Source organism: Danio rerio, chromosome 8 (genome assembly GCF_052040795.2).
Source record: "Danio rerio strain M-AB ecotype USA chromosome 8, GRCz13ab, whole genome shotgun sequence".
In the NCBI taxonomy this organism is placed as follows: domain Eukaryota; kingdom Metazoa; phylum Chordata; class Actinopteri; order Cypriniformes; family Danionidae; genus Danio; species Danio rerio.
The window spans coordinates 6144757-6165765 of NC_141028.1; the positions used below are offsets into that span (position 1 = coordinate 6144757).

General features: G+C 35.4%; 1 protein-coding gene and 1 long non-coding RNA gene across 3 annotated transcripts in view; both read right to left on the bottom strand.

Annotated features, from left to right (window-relative positions):
- The window catches only part of si:ch211-166a6.5, a 60990-nt gene that overhangs the window by 23019 nt on the left and 16962 nt on the right, over positions 1-21009 (bottom strand). Inside the window, exons 4-13 of one of the 2 annotated variants that reach the window (XM_087264090.1) lie at positions 16927-17058; positions 13388-13542; positions 13153-13307; positions 12693-12815; positions 8199-8331; positions 6969-7061; positions 6475-6678; positions 4735-5219; positions 3215-3288; positions 3004-3108 (exon numbers count right to left, since the gene is read on the bottom strand). In XM_087264090.1, the coding sequence (XP_087120216.1) occupies positions 3004-3108; positions 3215-3288; positions 4735-5219; positions 6475-6678; positions 6969-7061; positions 8199-8331; positions 12693-12815; positions 13153-13307; positions 13388-13542; positions 16927-17058 (1659 nt within the window). Of the gene's footprint in view, positions 1-3003; positions 3109-3214; positions 3289-4734; positions 5220-6474; positions 6679-6968; positions 7466-8167; positions 8332-12692; positions 12816-13152; positions 13308-13387; positions 13543-16926; positions 17059-21009 lie in introns of both variants that reach the window. The other variant, XM_087264091.1, reaches the window with a different exon arrangement.
- Positions 17394-20725, bottom strand: LOC147842534 (uncharacterized). Its single transcript, XR_015497536.1, has 2 exons — positions 18086-20725; positions 17394-17886 (listed from the first exon to the last, which is right to left on the bottom strand). It is a non-coding gene; the product is annotated as an uncharacterized LOC147842534 (long non-coding RNA).

Here is a 21009-nt window from a genome sequence, read left to right on the forward strand (position 1 = left end):
TTAGTAACTTTTAATGTACTTGCTTTTTATTATGCAAAATAATAAACTATACTCCTCTAATAACCAACAAAGAGAAGTAAATATATATAAATATTTTTTATGTAAATATATCTATATTAATATATATATATATATATATATATATAGAATAACCCTGTATTTCAACTAAAGAAGGTTACAATTGTCAGACAGCTGCATATGCATAAGAAATAATGAATTAGGAAATAAGTCAATGACAATATGCAACCCAGGCTTATTTCTTGAAACGTAGCCCCGTGGGCGTTTTTGGAGACTGCGAAATACGTCCTGGGAGGTACGTATTTGTCTAGTTTTTGTTTTCGCGAATCTGCAAGAGGCTGCTGTGCGTGCTTTTTTCGCATCTCGAATGCCTCTCGCGAGCGCAAACGCGCGTAAAGCTGCCAGAGGCCGCTGTCGATCGATCGTCTGTCCGACTAACTGAATGATTGACTAAGCCCACCCTCCTCCTCCTCCTTCCCTAAACCCAAGCAATGATTTACAAAAGCCGTCCAGAAAAAGAAAAGCCTTTGTCTGATTTTGACCGCGTTTTCGGATTTCACCACATTCTCGCCCTGTTATGAACTCGTTGGCTTTATTTTTTGGATTCTGTTTTTGTCCTACCTGGTTTCTTGAACCGCTCTTCCAAGGACTCGAACCTGGACGTCGCGGTCGACTCCCCACCGGGTCTCCGCTCCGCCGACGTTCACGACGAGCTAATCGGACAAACTGGTTGCAGCGGGAAAGCCCTCCACATGGAGGTGAGCTGTCAGCCAGCGAGCGCGAATAGGAGCGGCGTCACGTAGTGTTCGCTTCGAAAAATTAAATGCAGCCATACGTAGCTCCGGCCACGTAAATCGCGGTCTCCAGAAACGTCCGCGGGGCTACGTTTTCAGAATGAGCTTGGGTTGACAATATAGGGTGTGTAATTGCTTTGAAATATTTCACGTTTTCATACAAATAATTTAATTTTTCTCTTGTTTTTTTCAGCGTAATTCTGTTTGCTTACAAAATTATTTTTGTTTGTAAAATGCTTTAATATTAATTTTAAATAAAAGCTGAAGGCCTTTTTTAACTTACATATAATTAATTTAAATGGTACAATTTTTATTGTCTATGCATTGAGATTTATAGTTATATTTAATGTAGTATCGAGTCAAGAAATTAAATTCCTTATTGAGTATATTAAATCTTTTCTATCTTTAATCTTTAACCTTCTAAACTCTATGTACCCGGTACCGTATTAGTAAACATAACCACTTATTGGGCCAGTACGGATGTTCTCTCATCAGTTGGAATAAAATAACTTTTGCATAGATTATGATAAAGACATTTTGAGTTTTTCATATGACGTGCAGGAACCACCTACATTTGTTACAATAACCCAGACCACACAGAACCTAAAAGGTAAACTTTCAAATTTGATTTTACAAAAAAAAGTTCCTATTTTTTTTTGGAGGGGTTTATTATAACACATACAACATATACACAATTATTTTAATCACTTTCAACAGTGTTTTATAAAAATTCAATAGGTTTTCTTTAAAATAATACTAAACCTTTTACACCTCTGCATGTGGATTTGGAAAGCTTTTGAATTTAGGTATAGGCAAAATCCAGACGAAACCCCAAAATGAAACATGACTTTAAGACAGGGGTCTTAAAACTGCTGGTGTTCTGACAATCTGTGCTACCTCCTCAGAATGTGCGACCATTAGCTCAATCTGTCATTTTTCAGCTAAAAAAAAAACAGGATTAGCACATCTTGTCAGCTTCAAATGTCTTTCAGAATGAACTTCCTACTTAAAGAAGAGTGTAAAAACAGGGGTAGCACATTTTGTCAGCTTCAATTGTCAATCGGAATGAACTCTAATAAACAAATTAAATATAAGACAAATAAATAAAAAATAATAATAATTAAGTCAGTAGTTTACTCCGATAGACCTTTGAAGCTGCGACGCCTTTTTCTACATTGTTCAATAGAGTAGTAGTTGTGCTACCCCTCGAATTGTAGTATTTTCATAACATTTTAAACTACCCCTTCAATATGTACAATTAGAAACAAAAAGATTTGGTCCCACTTTATATTAAGTGGCCTTAACTACTATGTACTTACATTAAAAAATAAATACAATGTACTTCCTGTGTTTATAATGTATTTGAGAACACTTGTGGTGCTTTTAGTTGGGATAGAGGTTGGGTTATGAACAGGTTTGGTGGTATGGGTAGGTTTAAGGATGGATTAAGGTGTAAGGGATGGTCAACAGTGTATTTACAAATGTAATTACAAAAATTAAATACAGATGTACTTACATAAGTACATAGTAAATACATGTATTTACACAATAAGTACATTGTAACAAACTATTAACTCCTGTGTAAGTACTTATTAGTTAAGGCCACTTAATATAAAGTGAGACCAAAGATTTGACTGCATATACTCTGGGGAAGTATGTCTGAGTGCATCAATTACATCAGGTTTCCACTTTTTTCTTGTGCTTGAATGGTTAAACGGCCCTCCTATGAATTGTCAGTCACTGATATGGCCCCCCGCCAACTTGCATTTGAGACATCTGCTTTAAGAGGTTAATGTGCAGGTGCTGGTTGTGTATGATGTAAAAATTATGTTTTTGCATGATTATTTGTGTAACTTTGTACTTAGGTTTAATTTTATTTAGCTTTTGTTTTGTATTTTGCATTGATGTATACAGATGTAATTTCTGCAATAATTCAAATAAACCTTAAACTAAATACAATTTAAATCTAATTAGCAATAAGCAATTAATTACTTTCTTTTTTTTTTTAAGTAACTCACCCAACAATGACAATCTCATGCATTCATACTTAAATAATATGCAAATTATGACCCAAGCATATTCATATTCACTTAAATTTTATCATTTCCAGGAATCCTGCTTAAATATACAGCGTACAACAAGGACAATTAAGGAACAGAGCTAGTAATGTGTTTTTGGAGCTTTTCCTGACCTGGAGAAAAGACATTGGGGTTGAAACGCATCTCAAAGATGATGTCACTGACAGATCCCACGTCTTTGCAGGCTTTTCTTACTGCATCGATGCTGTGAGAATCATCTGATGACGCACAAATACACACATATGAGCTTTCCTGTTACAAAAAGCTCACCTCAGACACTTAATATTCCACAATAAAAAAACAAAGATGTGTTTTCTTTCTGACCAGTTTGCATGCCGTCTTCCAGTCCTCCGTTCTCCTCCAAGTGAGCCTTCACTCGCTGCGTGAACTGAGCATGTCTGAAATATACAGGCAAATCACGTTCATAAGACCCGAGGGTAAGGGTATCCGCTGTGTAAAACATATGATGGAATAGTTGGCGGTTCATTCCGCTGTGGAGACCCCTGATGAATAAAGGGACTAAGCCGAAGAAAAATTAATTAATAAATGAATGAATGTAGACGATCAGCATACCACATTGAGCATAACAAAAAGACATGTAATAAACAGAGCACAACAATACAGGAGGTTGGTAAATAAAAATAATATTCATAATAATTATGCCAACAATAATACTAATAATAAAAAGGATAAACAAAAAAGTAAATAACAGAGATGAACTAACAAAAATAATATATATATTTATATATACAATAATATATATAGTATATAATAAATTCTACACCAAAAAGGAACAATAAAATGCACATGTATTAAAAGATAAGAATAATATTAATAATATTAAATATTAATAATATGGTTTCAAAATTAAATGTGAAGAGTATAAGCTAAGAAAGTTAAAAATTTATATGTTCACATGTAATATTTCTTTACCTTATATTTTTAGTACTTTTATTATCTGCTATTTTCATTTTTATGCATTTTAGATTATTTTGAAATATTATTTAAGATTAATTTCCTTAAAAATGTTACTTTTAGTCTCTGTTTATATTATTCAAAGTTATTTTATCCATTAGAATTGTTTACAGCTTTCTTAGTAACTCTTTTATGTGATTTTTTTTGCTTCTTTTTTTTCAATTCAATTTATTTATTTATTTTGAAATATTTTCAGGTTTTACTTTTAGTTCAGCTTTACTTTTTATTTACAGTAATTTTATTTAGTGTTATGTAACATAGCTTTTGCATATCTCAACAAATAATATAAAAATTAGCTACATTTTTAAGCAAATATTTATATTTTATTTTATTTTAGCCTTTTTTAAAAATCAATAAAAAAGTCCTTACTCTTTTAGTTAACAATATACACCCTCATAAAAAAGACATTTAATTTTATTTTGTTTTAGCATCCCTACAAAAAAAACTTAAACTCAGTCACTGGCTTAATATATGATGTGTCTATCAGTAAGATTGACCAATGCATAAATTATTTACAGTTGAAAACTAAAATATTTTTCTAACTAAAATATCTTCCCCCCAATTTCTGTTTGCATCATTTTTATTTAACACATTTCTAAACATAATAGTTTGTTCTGTAAACAATTGAAAAATATATTGCACAAGGGTGCTAATAATATTGACCTTTGAAATTTTTTTTTATATAAATAGTTTTTGTAGGTGAAATAAATCAAATAAGACTTACTCCAGAAGAAAAAATATTATAGGAAATACTGTGAAAAATTCCTTGCTCTGTTAAACTTAATTTGGAAAATATTTGAAAAAGAAAAAAATTTGCAGGAGGGCGAATAATTTTTACTTTAACTGTATATATGTTTAAAAAAACTCACTTGTGTTGAATGAATGCCTTCACAAGCTCTGGCCGTAAACGACACAAAACGTGAGGGTAGCGTCTTGGAAAACTCTTCTCTTTGGTATCAGCTTCTCCTCCATCTTCCACTTGAAAGTTCGCATCAGCAGGCATAGTGCGATACACATCCAGCAGGTAATAGCGGCCGTCGGCCCCTAGAATCCCTTGCGCATCAACAGAGGTGAAAAGAGGCAGCTGATGACCTGTCGAACCCACAACTGCATGTCTCTGCAGAGAAAGAGCCTTTGCCGACTGAGCTAGGAGCTCCAGGAGTTTGCGTCTGGATGGATTCTCCAGCGGCCCAGCGGTGAAGCCGTATAAAAGGCCATTGGGGACTTCAGCTGTCTCGGGACCCTGAAGACCAGGTGCCAGGCCCTGTGCGGATAGACGAACCCCACGATATTCTGCTAAAGCGGTGGGGATTGTGTGCAATTTCTGGAGGTCTGCGTCCAGGTCACTGTAAGCCTGAAACATAAGAAAAAAACAAAATCATATGATGGTTTTTAAGAAACTTTTCTAATTGCTGAACCACAATACAGCCAAGCTAATGTTCCCATTTTCAATAAGAAAAAAAAAGATAAATAAAATTAAACAGCTTATAAATAAATTATATAAAAAATCTGACTAATTACAAAATAACTAATTAAATTTAAAAAAAACAATAAATGAATAAACATATTTTACAAACTAAATTAAATTGAAATAAATTAAGCAAACAAAAACCAAAATAAAAAAAATAAGAAAAACAAAACAAAAAAAACAAAACAAATTAGGCAAAACAAACAAAACAAATAAACAACAAACAAAACAAAATGTAACAAAACAAAAACAAAGGAAAAAAAGCAACAAACAAACAAAACAAATGAAACAAAAAACTCACTAAATAAAATAAACAACAAGCAAAACAAAAACAAAACGAAACAAAACAAAACAAATAAAACAAAACAAAATTAACAAAAACCAACAAAAAAACAAATAAAAAAATGAAACAAATTGAACAAAAACAAAGGAAAGAAACAAACAAAACAAATGAAACAAAACAACAAGCAAAACAAATTAAACAAAACAAAATAAACAAAACCAACAAAGAAAATAAATAAACAAATAAAACAAAATAAACAAAACAAACAAAGAAAAGAAAACAAACAAAACATTAAACAAAAAACAAAACAAAAAAAAAAAACAAAGGAAATAAACAAACAAAAACAAAACAAACAAAAAGGAACAAAAACAAAACAATTGAAACAAATAAACAAACAAAACAAACTAAACAAAAGCCAATAAAAGAAACAAACAAACAAAAAAAAATAAACGAAATAAAATAAACAACAAACCAAAATGAACAAAAACCAACAAAGAAAACAAATACACAAATGAAACAACATGAACAAAAACAAAAAAGGAAAGAAACAAACAAATGAAACAAAACAAACAAAAGGAAACAAAACATTTAAACTAAACAAATAAAAACAAAGGAAACAAACAAAACAAATGAAACAAAACAAACTAAAGGAAACAAAACATTTAAACTAAACAAATAAAAACAAAGGAAACAAACAAAACATTTAAACTAAACAAATAAAAACAAAGGAAACAAACAAAACAAATAAAACAAAAAAAGCAAACAAAGGAAGCAAAAGTTTGCACAATACAACAATATTTTTAAAAAATGATATTTTAAAGGTTCACAATCTGATCCCGTCATGTTGCACAACTCTACCTGAACACATCGCAGCTCGAGACGCTGAGCAGCTCTGTGTCCTCGCTCTCCACCCAACCACTCTTCTCTGTGCACAGGCATACTCATGAACACACCACCACACAGGAACGCTGGGTCCTCCTGAGAGCCGTTCACTGGGTCCACAAAACCATCAATCACCTTCTCTGCTGCCTGAGCTACAGCCCACACAAAAGCACCGTTTACCTGCACCACAAGGTTAGAGATGGCGTAAAAATACTTACAAACTAGGGCTTTACAAGCAGAGCAAATTGCAATTAGATTCAATGTAAAAAAACTATTAAATGCAGTGCAATAAAATATATATATATATACATTTAAACTATTTTAAAAATGTCAATAAATATAAATGTTGAACATAAATATAAAGCTATAATAAATATAAAATCAATTGTGATTTATTTAAAAAAACTGGTTGACCCATTTTTATTTGATCACGTCTGAAGTCTGTTTATTGAATGTGTGTGTTGTTAGACCTGCAGTAATGCTCGATCCCTCGTAAGTCTCTCCTCCAGACTCCTCTGAGGAAGATCTCTGGCTGCTTGAAGTTCCTTATTCCAGTCAGGAGCCTAAAACCATTTTAATATTACATTCATTCATTACTTTTCCTTCAGCTTAGTCATTGATTTATCAGAAGTTGCCAAACTAACACCTGGTATTTACTCTAAAGAGTTCAATTTTAGTCTCATCAGAGCAGAGAATTTAGTTTCTTATGGTCTGAGACTTCTGATGCCTTTTGGCAAATTCCAGGCGGGGACTGGCTTCTGTCTGGCCACTCTACCATACAGGCCTGATTGGTAGATTGCTGCAGAGATGGTTGTCCTTCTGTAAGGTTCTCCTCCTCTCCACAGAAGAACGTTTGGTTTGTGCTTTGACATGCACTGTCAACCCTGGGAGCTTATATAGACAGGTGCATGCCTTTTTCAAATCATGCCTAATCAACTGAATTGACCACAGATGAACTCCATTGAAGCTGCTGAAACATCTCAAGAATGATCATTGGAAACAGAATGAACCTGAGCTCAATTTAGAGCTTCACTGTAAAGGCTGTGAATACTGATTTTTTTATTTTTTTTAATAAATTTAAAAAACATTTTCTCACATTGTCATTATGGGGTGTTGTGTGTAGAATTCAGAGGAAATAAATTAATTTAATCCATTTTCGATTAAGACAGTAACATAAACAAATGTGGAAAATGTGAAGCGCTATCAATACTTTCCGGATGCGCTGTAAATTGAAATATTTATGTAACAAAATTGTTTTGTATAGTTTTGTTTCTATGTATGTGTGTATATGTATCCCATGTACATGATAAATATATATAATACACACATATACTTGTATATATATTGTCAAAACAAACTTTACATTTTTAATGCAATTAATCACGATTAATCTTTGCTCAGCACTGATAATATTAATAATTGGGATGCAGCAGAATGACTGGTCAGGCCTTGCGTAAGCAAAATCCTTGTGAGCGTGTACTTTATTGAGTTCCGCTTATTCCACTCTGACAAACAGACAGAGAATTTAAGCAGATTTCAAAATGGACACAAAATCATCTTCACAGGGCATTTGATTGCATTTTGAGACTTTTGAAAGGCAGATTTAAGAGTAATTAAAGACTTATTTTTATACTACAGAGTTTAAGAGTCTTTAAGGATCCATTGACACTTTGTTTGTGTGTGTGTGTATATGTGTGTACCTGGGAGTTGAGGTCCTGGTCGAGACCTAGTCGGCCGCTGAAGCTGGATTTGTGTGAGTGAGGCGAGGAGAAGCCCAGCCAGCTGAGTGTGCGGTATGGTGTGGGCAGAGACTCCTCCACCGGCAGAGACGGCCTGTGTGCACAGAGACACTTAGTCAACATACACACATACACATACACACATATACATACACGCGCGTGCACACACACACACATACGAGAGGTGTGCGAGTATACAGGTTTATTACAAAAAAAAAAAGTTTATTGTCAGTGTACCATTTGCATGCACAATGTAATTTTAAAGTGCCAACCAGTTCAATTGCAGCAGTCATACATATGTTCAAATGAAAACTCATGAAAAATAATACTAAAAAACTGCACTCATTTTTTATTTGTCCTGGCTCTGATTGTCATGTATAGTCTCCATGATGATAACATTTCAAACATACCATTACCAGGCTGTGATGTGTCTTTAAGGATGCTTTGGGCATCATGTGGTTAACAGAGTCGCAAAGTTGTATAATGACATGGGGTACAATGACAAGGCGTCTTTTGACATTCAAATTTTTCGTTTTCTATGAGAGTTGAGTAGGGAATATGCCGAGCTAGTGCTGTTCCCATGCTGATACACTTCCGGTGATCTGTTATTGTGAACTTTTTCCCATTTTATACGGTTACTTATACAGCATCGATGTTGTAATATCATTAAAATACATTCAGTTAAATAAACTTTAGCATTTATTTAGTTGCTCAAGCGTAAAACGAGACAAAAAGCTGTTTACTCGCACGTGCCCGTCAGAATCGGCAGGCTAACGCAGAAGCTCCATTGAATATACTGGGGTAAAATAAATGCTCATATTATAAAGATATGAATGTAATTTAATGCAGTGCTTCTTGTACAATCTGAGAACCACTTTAAATCGGATATCACTCAGCTAGTGGAGATCGCTGATTTTTAAAGAAAACAGACCTTAAACGCACCAAATTTTGCATTGGCATTCAATTCACCGGAAGCGCTTAACCCAGGTTAATGGCAAATTAAAAGTCCTATTAGCATGCTTCGGCATATACCCCGTTGGGAACATTATGACTTTGAAATGTCTCTGTAAACCCTGTATCAAATAGTTCTGTCTGGTTCTTGAATCTGATTGGCTGATAGCCATGCAATATTCTGCCAGTAAAAGCACTGGTCCAGCCTCTTAACCCTTCACCCTTGTGTATTACTCCACCCACATACAGTGACAAGTAGAGGACGCTCTACAGTTTGACAAATATTGCAACTGTTGGACAACATAATATACTTTTAAGGCTTTTTCAGTCAAGAATGTTTTTTGTTTAGATTGCAACTATGCAGTTTATTTATAAGGATAGTGCTTATTTTAAAATATTTATAATTTCAGAGCATCAGATTTAGTGTATCAGCCGCCATCAGCCTGAGCAGACCAAAGAAAGTGATGGTTGACGTTCTGCCTCAAGATGGCAACAGAAACCGCATTATAAGTCCTTAGGTAAGAAAAACAGCATTTTCTCATCTTAAATATCAAACTCTAGCTGATCAAATCATTATAAATCAGGCAAGTGACATTCTGAGTCGATCTCTCTTGTCTTTTGTAGTGCTGTATTTATACCACAGAAACTAGTAGTATTTGCAGTGCTCTGGCCTTTTTGGGCTTAATTATTGTGATCTACCAACTGTAACAGAGAAATACTGAGAAATCTCTGTAGACTGATGGCATTTCATGCTGTTCAGCCTGGTACAATCCTATGGTTGTCTTGTCTCACCGGTTTTTTCTGTTTTGCTTAGAACACATCTAATTGGCCACTTCCAGCTTGCTTGTTCCTGATTGGCCTACAGTGTTTTAAAAAGCCATGACACTACTTCCTTGGCAGCCATCTTGTTTTTGGTCACTTGCTTGTGTTTGTTGAGACTTTTTTATGTGGTATAGTGCAGAGTTTTTGGGTGTGTTAAGACTGGGAATTGAGATTTGTGATCAGTGTTTGTTTTGTGTGACTACTGAGATTCTAATGAAAATTGTGAGTACTGTTTGTTGAAGTGTTTGCTTTGTTTATGAGACTTTGTTCCACCGGCTATTTTTGATCAGGTAAGTTAGAGTGCTTTCACACCTGTGAATCGATTCAGTTGTTCCGAAACAGAGATTACAATTGTTACATTGTTGCTCTTTGCTCTTGGAGCGGTTCGCTTTCACACTGCAAAGTCTCTAATCGGACCAAAAGAGCTAAAACAAGTCACGTGCGAGTAAACTCTCCTCACATTGGTCAGAGTGTCAGGGTTTATTTTGCAGTGTCCCGCTAAGCTGTCAGGAAAGGTGATGGTTTAGTGGTGATTGACAAGGTGCGCGCGTGACGTGTCTGAGGAGAGACGCGGTGGGGAGGGGTGAGAAGGGTGCGCGACGATGCCTATTTAAGACCCGGAAGGGAGACGCGAGATTACCGGGAGATCAACACTCGTTTGCGGGCATGCGGAGACTCGCCAAACTTCCCGCCATACTCATAATTCTCTCTTCATATAGCTGTATGCCTATTACATATCCATAAAACACTGTGATATAACCGCGCTCAAATCGGATCGCTTTCTCACTGCAATCGAACCGCTCCAGGGTTCGTTTCAATCGAGCCGAGACCACCTCATTCAAGCGATCTCGGAGCGATTACTTTGGCGCGGAACAGAGCACGATTGCCCTGTTCACATATGCCAAACGAACCGCGCTAACTGGGCAAACGAGACACGTTCCGAAACAAAAGTGTAAGTGTGAAAGCACCCTAAGAGATTTAATATAAAGTAATTTTTGTTTGTTATTTTGGACTTGTCAGCTCCTGAATTCAAATCCCAATAAATCTTTGACTTCATTTCCGTTGTCTTGTCTTTTATGTTGTGCACCGTCCCTAGACGGTGCGTAACAAGCCTTATAATCTTAAAATGTGAGCAAAATCACCTGTTTTGTCAGCACTTTAGACATTACGGTCAGTGGTGTAAAGTAACTAATTACAAATACTGAAGTTACTATAATAGAGTAGTTTTTCTCAGGGATTGTAATTTACCAAGTAGTTTTAAAAATGGGTGCTTTTACTTTTCATTGAGTACATTTTAGTGCAGTATTGGTAGTTTTACCCTACTACTTTCCTTCAACCTGCAGTCACTACTTTATTTTTTCTTGTATATGGGGATTAGAAAAATCAGTCCTGTGACTCCTGTCCAATCAATTCGCACAAAAAAGGTAAATCGCCTCATAATGAACTACCTCAAGACATTTGTGCTTTATAATTGCAGCAAACTGTCTGGAAGCCTTAAAAGTGTCCAAGAAGATGTCCAAAATCTTTACATGCATTGACCTAGAGACTGTTTAGATGCATGTCACTGATGAGAAGATGATGGATGTTTACTGTCGAATGACCAAAACGGCCTTAAACAGCCAGCAGGCACAAGACGTCAACATGACGTCAGATTGACGTTGTATCCTAACGTCATGAGGACATTGCATTTTGTTTGGAAATGAAAATCACGTTGACGTCAGAACTCAACGCCAGGCTGACTTCAATGTGGAATGTCCAACCTAAAACCAACAAAATATCAACATCTAATGATGTAACAGCCTGATGTTGTGTGATACCGATATGACGTCTATCAGATGTTGGATTTTGGTTGCCATACCTGATGAATAAATGTCAGTATTTGATGTCAATATGATGTTAATTTAAGATGTTGGCTCGACATTGGATTTTGGTCACTTTCTAACAACCTTAAATCGACCAAACATCAACGTCACTTGACGTCATTATTGGACATCAAAATAACATTGTCTTTACACTGGCTAGACATTGAATTTTGATCACCTGAAATCACAATCTAAATATAAGCTAATATTAACGTCTTATGATGTTGTGTGCCTGCTTGCCAAAAACTAGATGCACTACAGAATGTTACGTTTACACCAGGGCTGTTCAAACACGGTCCTGGAGGGCCGATGTCCTGCAAAGTTTAGTTCCAACCACACCTGGGTTAGCTAATCAAGCTTTTACAAGGCTTTCTAGAAAAATCCTTGCAGATGTGTTGAAGCAAGTTGGAGCTAAAATCTGCAGGACCACGGCCCTTCAGGACCAAGTTTGGGCACCCCAGGGCCCGGTTTTTCAAAAGTAATCCACTAGGATTTTGGATAAGGGATTGGATCAAATCTTGAAAATGGGTTTTTCAAAAGAAAAAACGGATTACCAAATCGGATTAGATCACATAATCTAATCTTGGTTTTGATCCGGATCAAACCTTTACTTTGGGTTTTTCAGACCGTTTTTCACAGAAATGAGGAGTTTGCAACTTGCGTTCGAGTCAGCGACCCAGCAACCTTCTTGCTGTGAGGCGACAGCACTACCTACTGCTTTGCCCCTTCATTGAACAGTATGAATGATTAATTAATCCATTTCAAACAGTTCCTTAAAAGTCACTGTGTGTGTGTGTGTGTGTGTGTGTGTGTGTGTTACCTGTGCCGCAGTGTGCTGAGTGTGTGTTTGAACTGTGGGCTGATGTGGGACAGCAGGTCGGTCAGACAGTGACACACTGGAGTAGACTGAGCAGGACGAGGATCAAACACGTCCAGAGTTGACCTGAAACACACACACAGACACACAGCTCTCCAACATTTATGAGCTCATACTTAACCGCAAAATTCTATTTGCAGCACAGTGATCATTTCTGTCATTGCAACATTATTTCCACAACAATTAAGCACATTTTGCCAATTAATTACATTAATATAATAAATCCAGACATTTTATTTTGTAATTTGGACTTTTTACAAGTACATCAAAACGCACATACGGCAAAGATGTTGTAACATAGTCCTTTTTTTATTTGTAACCACATACCACTACTAATCATAATAAAATGGCTTTGTAATGCAGAAATAGAGCAGAATGCAGTTCTGAAATGAAACTCTCGTACCTGTTCAGGTAAAATCCACGTGGGCAGGAAGTGATGTCACACTGCTTGCCCTCTAAAGTGTGAACACTGATATAAAAGAAGTCGCCCTGGAGTTTCCGGAAACCAGGAGGAGGATTCCAGCAGCTGAGGGAAAGATCCAGCAGGTAACTGGGAGCCTGCAGGGGAATCAGTTTATTATAAGCTCAGAAGAGGTTTGTGTGTGTGTGTGTGTGTGTGTGTGTTTTGTTTAACATACTTCACTGTGTGTGTTTGTGGGCAGAAGGGTTGTCAAAGGAGGAACTTCTGAAACTCCGGGCAGAATGTAGGTGGGAGGGGGCGGGGCTTCAGTAGACTGCTCTGTTTTGCTATTGGTCCGTCTGTTCTTTGATGAGTGAAGAGTGGGAGGGGCTTCTGATACACATATATAAACATGTAAATAGTCTCACTGCCATGGGCATAAAAAATTAATGCATGCTAAATTATTTAAAGGCAATGTTGATTGTCTCTGACATTAATCTCACCACAGCAAAATGGCAGCTCTTGTCTAGCTATAAATAAATAAATAAAAAATAGTAATAATAATGATAGATAGACAGACAGATAGATAGATAGATAGATAGATAGATAGATAGATAGATAACAGACAGACAGACAGACAGACAGACAGACAGACAGACAGACAGACAGACAGACAGATAGATAGATAGATAGATAGATAGATAGATAACAGACAGACAGACAGACAGACAGACAGACAGACAGACAGATAGATAGATAGATAGATAGATAGATAGATAGATAGATAGATAGATAGATAGATAGATAGATAGATAGATAGATAGATAGATAACTGCTCTATCATTATTAATTGGAAAAACAAGTTTGCACCAATTTTCTTGAGACTTTGAGATCTTTTTATTAAAGTTTGATCATCAGCAAACTACAACTATGGACATCGCAAATAAATAAAAGAAAATAGTGACTTCTGAATTTACTTTGACTTGTATTTCATTGCAGACAATACAGCAAACATTATTTATTGTGTTCCTCATGATGTTTATTTATTAAAATTTATTAAAATTATTATTATTTTTTTTTTAAATAGACACTTATCCCAATTTTAGTTCTTGAAACACATTTAAAAAAAGGTTGGAGCAGTAAAGCGTTTACCACTCTGTAATGCTGCCCTTTTTTCACACCACTTACAGGACATGTAGAGACTGAAGACACCAAGGTATAAGACGTTTCAAGAGTAATTTTGTCCCTTTCTTCCTGCAAATCTTAAAGATGGAAACAGTACGGGGTCTTCTTTTTAGCATTAACATGCCATCACAGAAATGCAAGTTACTTTTGCCAAGGGCACTGACACAACCTCACACCATGACCTGCCTTTTTGAATTGTCTGGATGATCTTTTTCTTCTTTGATCCAAAGCACACGGCGTCCATTTCTCCTAAACAATACCTGAAATATTTATTCGTCTGACCAGAGTACACTTTGCACTGAGTGATAGTCCATCCCAGATGCCTCCGAGCCCAGAGAAGCGGATGGTGCTTCTGGACCATGTTGACATAGGGCTTCCTTTTGGCACAGTACAGTTTTCACTGGCATTTGTGGATGTAACTACGTATTGTGGTTCTTGACAAAGGTTTGCCAAAGTCTTCCTGAGCCCATGTAGTGATATCGCTTATAGATGAATGAGGATTTTTGATGCAGTGCCATCTAAGGGATCGGAGATCACGGTTGTTCAGATTAGGCTTGCGCCCTTGTCTTTTATGCACTGAAATTCCTCCAGAATCCTTCAATCTTTTAATGATGTTCTGCACTATTGAAGGTGAAATATCCAAATGACTTCCTATCTTTCTTTGAGGAACTTTGTTTATAAACACTTCAATAATTTTCTCACGTATTTGTTGACGAACTGGCGAATCCTCAGCCTACCTTTGCTCGTAAAGGACTAGACCTTTCATGGAAGCTGCTTTTAGAGCAAATCATAATTAAATTTATGTAGACATCACCTGTCTCAAATCACATCATTTAACCAATTTATCTGATTAATTGCCCTGAATTGCTCTTGTCCCAACTTTTTTTCCCCAAAATGGGTTTATTTTGAGGAAAAAAAGCAATACAAATCATGAGGAACACTATAAATAATGTTTGCTGTACTGTCTGCAATGAAATAAAGGTCAAAGCAAATTTTTAAATCACTACTTTTTTCGTTTAAATTTGGTTAGTATATTAGGTTAGTCTATTGATATTAGGTTAGTGTAAAGATCAATATTATTAGACTAACAAAAATCATCAAATAAAGGGTAAAATTAAACCGATACATTTATCTTTTATATTAATGTTAGTTTAAATAACTAAATTAGTTTAAATAATTAAAAAATAAGACTAATAATAATTAAGTTAAATATTTTAATTAGTTTAAATAATTAAAGAAGAATTAAATCAATTAAATTACTTTTTATTTATATATATATATATATATATATATATATATATATATATATACATATATATATATATATATATACATATATATATATATATATATATATATATATATATATATATATATATATATATAATTAATAATTAAATAAATAAATAAATTAACAATTAATAAAATAAATAAACTAGTTTAAGTTAATTAAATGAATTCAATAAGTGGGCGAGGCAGTGGCGCAGTAGGTAGTGCTGTCGCCTCACAGCAAGAAGGTCGCTGGGTTGCTGGTTCGAACCTCGGCTCAGTTGGTGTTTCTGTGTGGAGTTTGCATGTTCTCTCTGCGTTCGCGTGAGTTTCCTCCGGGTGCTCCGGTTTCCCCCACAGTCCAGAGACATGCGGTGCAGGTGAATTGGGTAGGCTAAATTGTCAGTGGTGTATGAGTGTGTGAATGTGTGTGTGTGTGGATGTTTCCCAAAGATGGAAGGGCATCCGCTGCGTAAAAACTTGCTGGATAAGTTGGTGGTTCATTCCGCTTTGGCGACCACGGATTAAAAAAGGGACTAAGCCAACAAGAAAATAAATGAATGAATGAATTCAATAATTAATAATTAAATCAAATAATTAAATTAGTTTAAACAATAAAAAATTTTAATAGTTAATAATTAAATAAAAAAATTTAATCACTGTAAATAATAAAATGTGAGTTTAATAGTTAACAAATTAAACAATTAAATTGGTTTAAATATTAATAAATTAGTTTAACAACTAAAACTTAAAGTATTTAAATTATCTTGAATAATTAAAAATATTATAATAATATAATAAATTATATAAAAAATAAAATAATTAGTTTAAATAAAAAATGAGCTTAATAGTTAATAAACTAAACAATTAAATTAATTTAAATAATAAATTAGTTTAATAGTCAATAATTAAATTAAATTAAAAAATTGTTTAAATGGCAAAAAAATTAGTTTAATAACTTATAACTAAAATAAATAATTAAATTAGTTTAAATATTAAAAAAATGTGTTTAATGATTAATAATAAAAAATAATTAATTTAAATAATAAAAATCAGCATTTAATAACTAATAATAAAATTAAAGATTTAAATTAGTTAAAATAATTAAAAATGTTTTTCCAAAATATATATTTTTTAAAGCAAATGTATCTCATTGTGTAACTTGTAATTTCTGTGTAATTAATCCTATAATTTACAAGCAAATTCCGAGTCAATTCTTTAAGGGTTTTTTTTTTGTTAGTTTTTTTTTTTTAGCAAATGCATTTATTTCAGTAGCAGTGTTTAGTAGATGCCTTGGATTATTTATTCCGAGTGCTTTCTCACCAGACGTTTGTGTGAGTGTGTTCAGTACAGCAGGCGATCGGCCCTCCAGTAGGGCATCTTGGGGTCCGGCAGCTTTCAGCAACTCCTGCACACGAGCCAGATGAGCCTGTGCCGACCGAGGAGAGTACGGCTCTATAAAACACACACACACACCTCACATTATTAACGTTGAAATCAGGCCTTTCTCCAGCTGAAACCGAACGTGAAAGTGCACGTTTGATTTATCCGATGAGCAATAACATCGTGCATTTTCCCACAATGCTCATAATGAGGGCCAAGTGACTCACTTGGCTCATTAGTTTGCCATCAGACGGTTTTGCAGTGAAATCAAGAAGTTGCAAAACCAGTACAGCTAAAAACCCCAACTGATCCCTGTGGAAATGATTGCTAAAATGGTTGCATTTTTAAAATTGATAGTCATGTTTGCTCATTTTACCTTTCTTTTTCTATTATATATTTTTATTACATTGCTCAACTGCAGTTGTTTTTTAAGGGATAGGTCACCCAAAAATGTATTTACTCCCACTTCACTTGTCCAAAATCTTCTTTGAGTTCTTTCATTTGTTGAGCACAAAAGAACATATTTTATAACCCGATATCACCTGTTTACTTCCATAGGATTTATTTATTTTTACTGTGGAAATCAATGTGTGCCAGCAACCAGCATTCTTCAAATTATCTTCTTTTGTGTTAAGTACAGCTAAAAACCCCAATTAATCCCTGTGGAAATGATTGCTAAAATGGTTCCGTATTTAAATTGAGGGTCATGTTTGCTCATTTTACCTTTCTTTTTCTTATTCTATCTTTTTATTACTTTGTCTTTGGTCAATTCTGGTTGTTTTAAAAGGGATAGTTTACCCAAAAATGTATTTACTCCCACTTCACTTGTTCAAAATCTTCAAGTTCTTTCTTCTGTTGAGCAGAAAAGAAGGTATTTCATCACACGATATCACCCGTTTACTCCCATTGTATTTATTTATTTTTAATAAATAAAGCATTCTTCAAAATATCTTCCTTTCTGTTCAGTACAGCTAAACCTCAACAGATCCCTGTGGAAATTATTGCTAAAATGGTTGCAATTTTAAAATTGATAATTATATTAGCAAATTTTACCCTTCTTTTTCTACTATATATTTTTATTCCTTTGTCTTTGCTCAACTCGCGGGGTCAGGGTCAGCAGTCTTAGGAGAGAACCCCAGACTACCAGGGGAAGCCCAAGATGTTCCCAGGCCAGCTGAGAGACTGGGAACATCTTTCTCCAGCGTGTCCTGGGTCTTCCCCGAGGCTTCCTTCACCCTAGGTAGGCAACCAAAAGGCATCTGAAACAGATGCTCGTGCCACCTCAGCTGACTTTTCACAATGTGGAGAAGCAGCGGCTCTACTTTGAGCTCCTCCCGGTTAACAGAGCTCCTCAACTTATCTATAAACTAGCCCCGGGATCCTCTAAATGAAATTCAAGGCTTTTGAGGACCCTTTTAATACCATTTCAAATAAGTCAATGTCAATTTCGAACCCATTTCGACAGAAGGGGAAAATGTAAAATCTGTATAAATTTTGAACCCGAGAGAATAATTATGTACAAGTGACCTCTTGAATTTAATAAAACATTTTATTTAAATGGTCAGTTTTATTTTATACATACGCAACAGCATAACACACATTTGATTTTTAATAAACAAATAAATTTGAACTTCTACTGTTGAACACTATAGCCTTCGCAGCTCTGCTGCCTTGACTGCAATTTTACCACCCAGACTCTCAAGTCCTGTCAACTTCGGCTTGTGGCTTTTTCTCAACGCGTTTGCCGTAGAGTTGGTGTTGAGCCACAGTAAGATAAGATGTTCCTTGGCTGTGGTGGCAATGTTTCTAATGTAGAAGTTAGAGGTGTGAACCTTTATCTCGATGCATACACAGTTTATTATTTGGGGAGAGGGGGTTTTGGGGTTGTCTGCGTTTTTAAGTTGTTGGAGCGTTGTAAATACTCGCGCTCATCTCCCTCGCCAAGCTATGGCAACCCACTGTCTGCTATGATGTGGAGCACGAGGTGCACTCAACGTTACTCTGCATGAATTTTTATAATTAGCCTGCATTAGTAACTGTTAATTTTTGGTATGAACTTTAATCCTAGGAAGGGCAAAAATAAATAAATAAAATAAGGCCTTTGTAATGAAATCCAAGACTTTGTTTAACAAATTCAAGGCTATTAGGCCTTAATTTGAGATTATCAAATTTAAGACTTTTTCAATGGTTTTAAGACTCCGCGGATACTCATATCGGCCACTTGTATCTGAGATTTTGTCCTTTCGGTCATGAGCATAGGTGAGAGTAAGAACGTAGATTGACCGGTAAATCAAGAGCTTTGCCTTTCCTTCTTTACCACAACGGACTGATACATCAACCGCATTACTGCTGCCGCTGAACCAATCCGCCTGTCAATCTCACGCTCCATCCTTTCCTCACAAAACTGAAGCCTACTAAATCATTTGTTTATTACTAGTTTTGTCATACCACAGCAACAATATAATTAATACAACAGTATAATTTAAGTAATTATCTATAGTATGCTACCAAACACTGTAGTATTTTTCATGTAACATAATCATACAGTATATAACGCCTCGATGACAGGCAACTATATTTGAGTTCAGTAGAAAACTCTGCCCTCCTCATGATATAAAGGTCATGCCCAACATATGTGGCTATTTTCTATTTATATCTCCTTTGAAATATGGTATAAATTGCAAGAATACTCCTTTACATCTCCCATTCAGTTTTTTCTTCCTGCCCTCCGTCTGAATTTCGAGCGTCATTAGAACCACGTGATTGAAAACAACCTATAAAATAGGTATACCTTAAAAACAAATCTTAAAAATGGTCACAGTTAGAATGTGATGTTTCGTTAGAGCATCTGAAAATGGCATGGGAAGAGGATCTTGGAGCAGAAATTGAAAGTTGGCAATGGGAGGAAGCACAAGAACAAGTTCATTCTAGTTCTGTGTGCATCAGGCATGATTCAATACAGTTTAAGATCCTGCACCGACTTCACCTGTCTAAATTAAAGCTGTCTAAGATGTTCCCCTCTGTAGACCCACTGTCTGATAGATGCAGTCAAACTCCAGCATCGCTTGGACACATGTTTTGGAGTTGTCCTAAAATTGTTGATTATTGGATTGCAGTTTTTCAGTTAATATCACATGGGATCCATTTGTTGAGTACTTTAACAAGAGAGCAGTAACTGAACCCTAGTAGAAACACCTAAATCCTAAATCAGATGTTGGACTGAAGCACCTGATATTCATTTACACTGAGGAAGGGCAGAGGGTTGCTGAAGAACTACTGAGAGATTTCAGCTGCTGTCTGGGCTTTCCTTGCCTTTCTACACCTCCCTTTCTTTATGTGTTCAATACTTTTTCCCTGCGTAATTTCATTTTAATATGCATAATTTGTAAAGTAAATAGATTTGTTTTCTTTGCATATTTGGATTTCTGTGGTTGGGCGAGGCAGTGGCGCAGTAGGTAGTGCTGTCGCCTCACAGCAAGAAGGTCGCTGGGTCGCTGGTTCGAACCTCGGCTCAGTTGGCATTTCTGTGAGGAGTTTGCATGTTCTCCCTGCCTTCCGGGTGCTCCGGTTTCCCCCACAGTGCAAAAGACATGCTGCAGGTGAATTGAGTAGGCTAAATTGACCGTAGTGTATGAGTGTTTGAGGGTGACAGGCCCAGACGACAGGCCGGCCGGAATGTGTAAAAATGTCGTTATCATATGGACAAGTCTAAAATGGCTTGTTCCAAAGAGCCGACCCCACAACCATACGGGACTAAGCCCAAAGATGAAGAAGAAGATTTGGATTTCTTTGGTTGTTACCAACATCTGCTGAAAATTTCAAGTTAACAGCACCTTTAGAAATATGTTTTCTAAGAAAAATTGTGACGTGTTCAAGATTTATTTTCCCTGCTGTAAGTATTTTATTTTATTCTATTCTATTCTATTCTATTCTGTTCTGTTCTGTTCTGTTCTGTTCTATTCTGTTCTGTTCTATTCTATTCTATTCTATTCTATTTTATTCTATTCTATTTTATTCTATTTT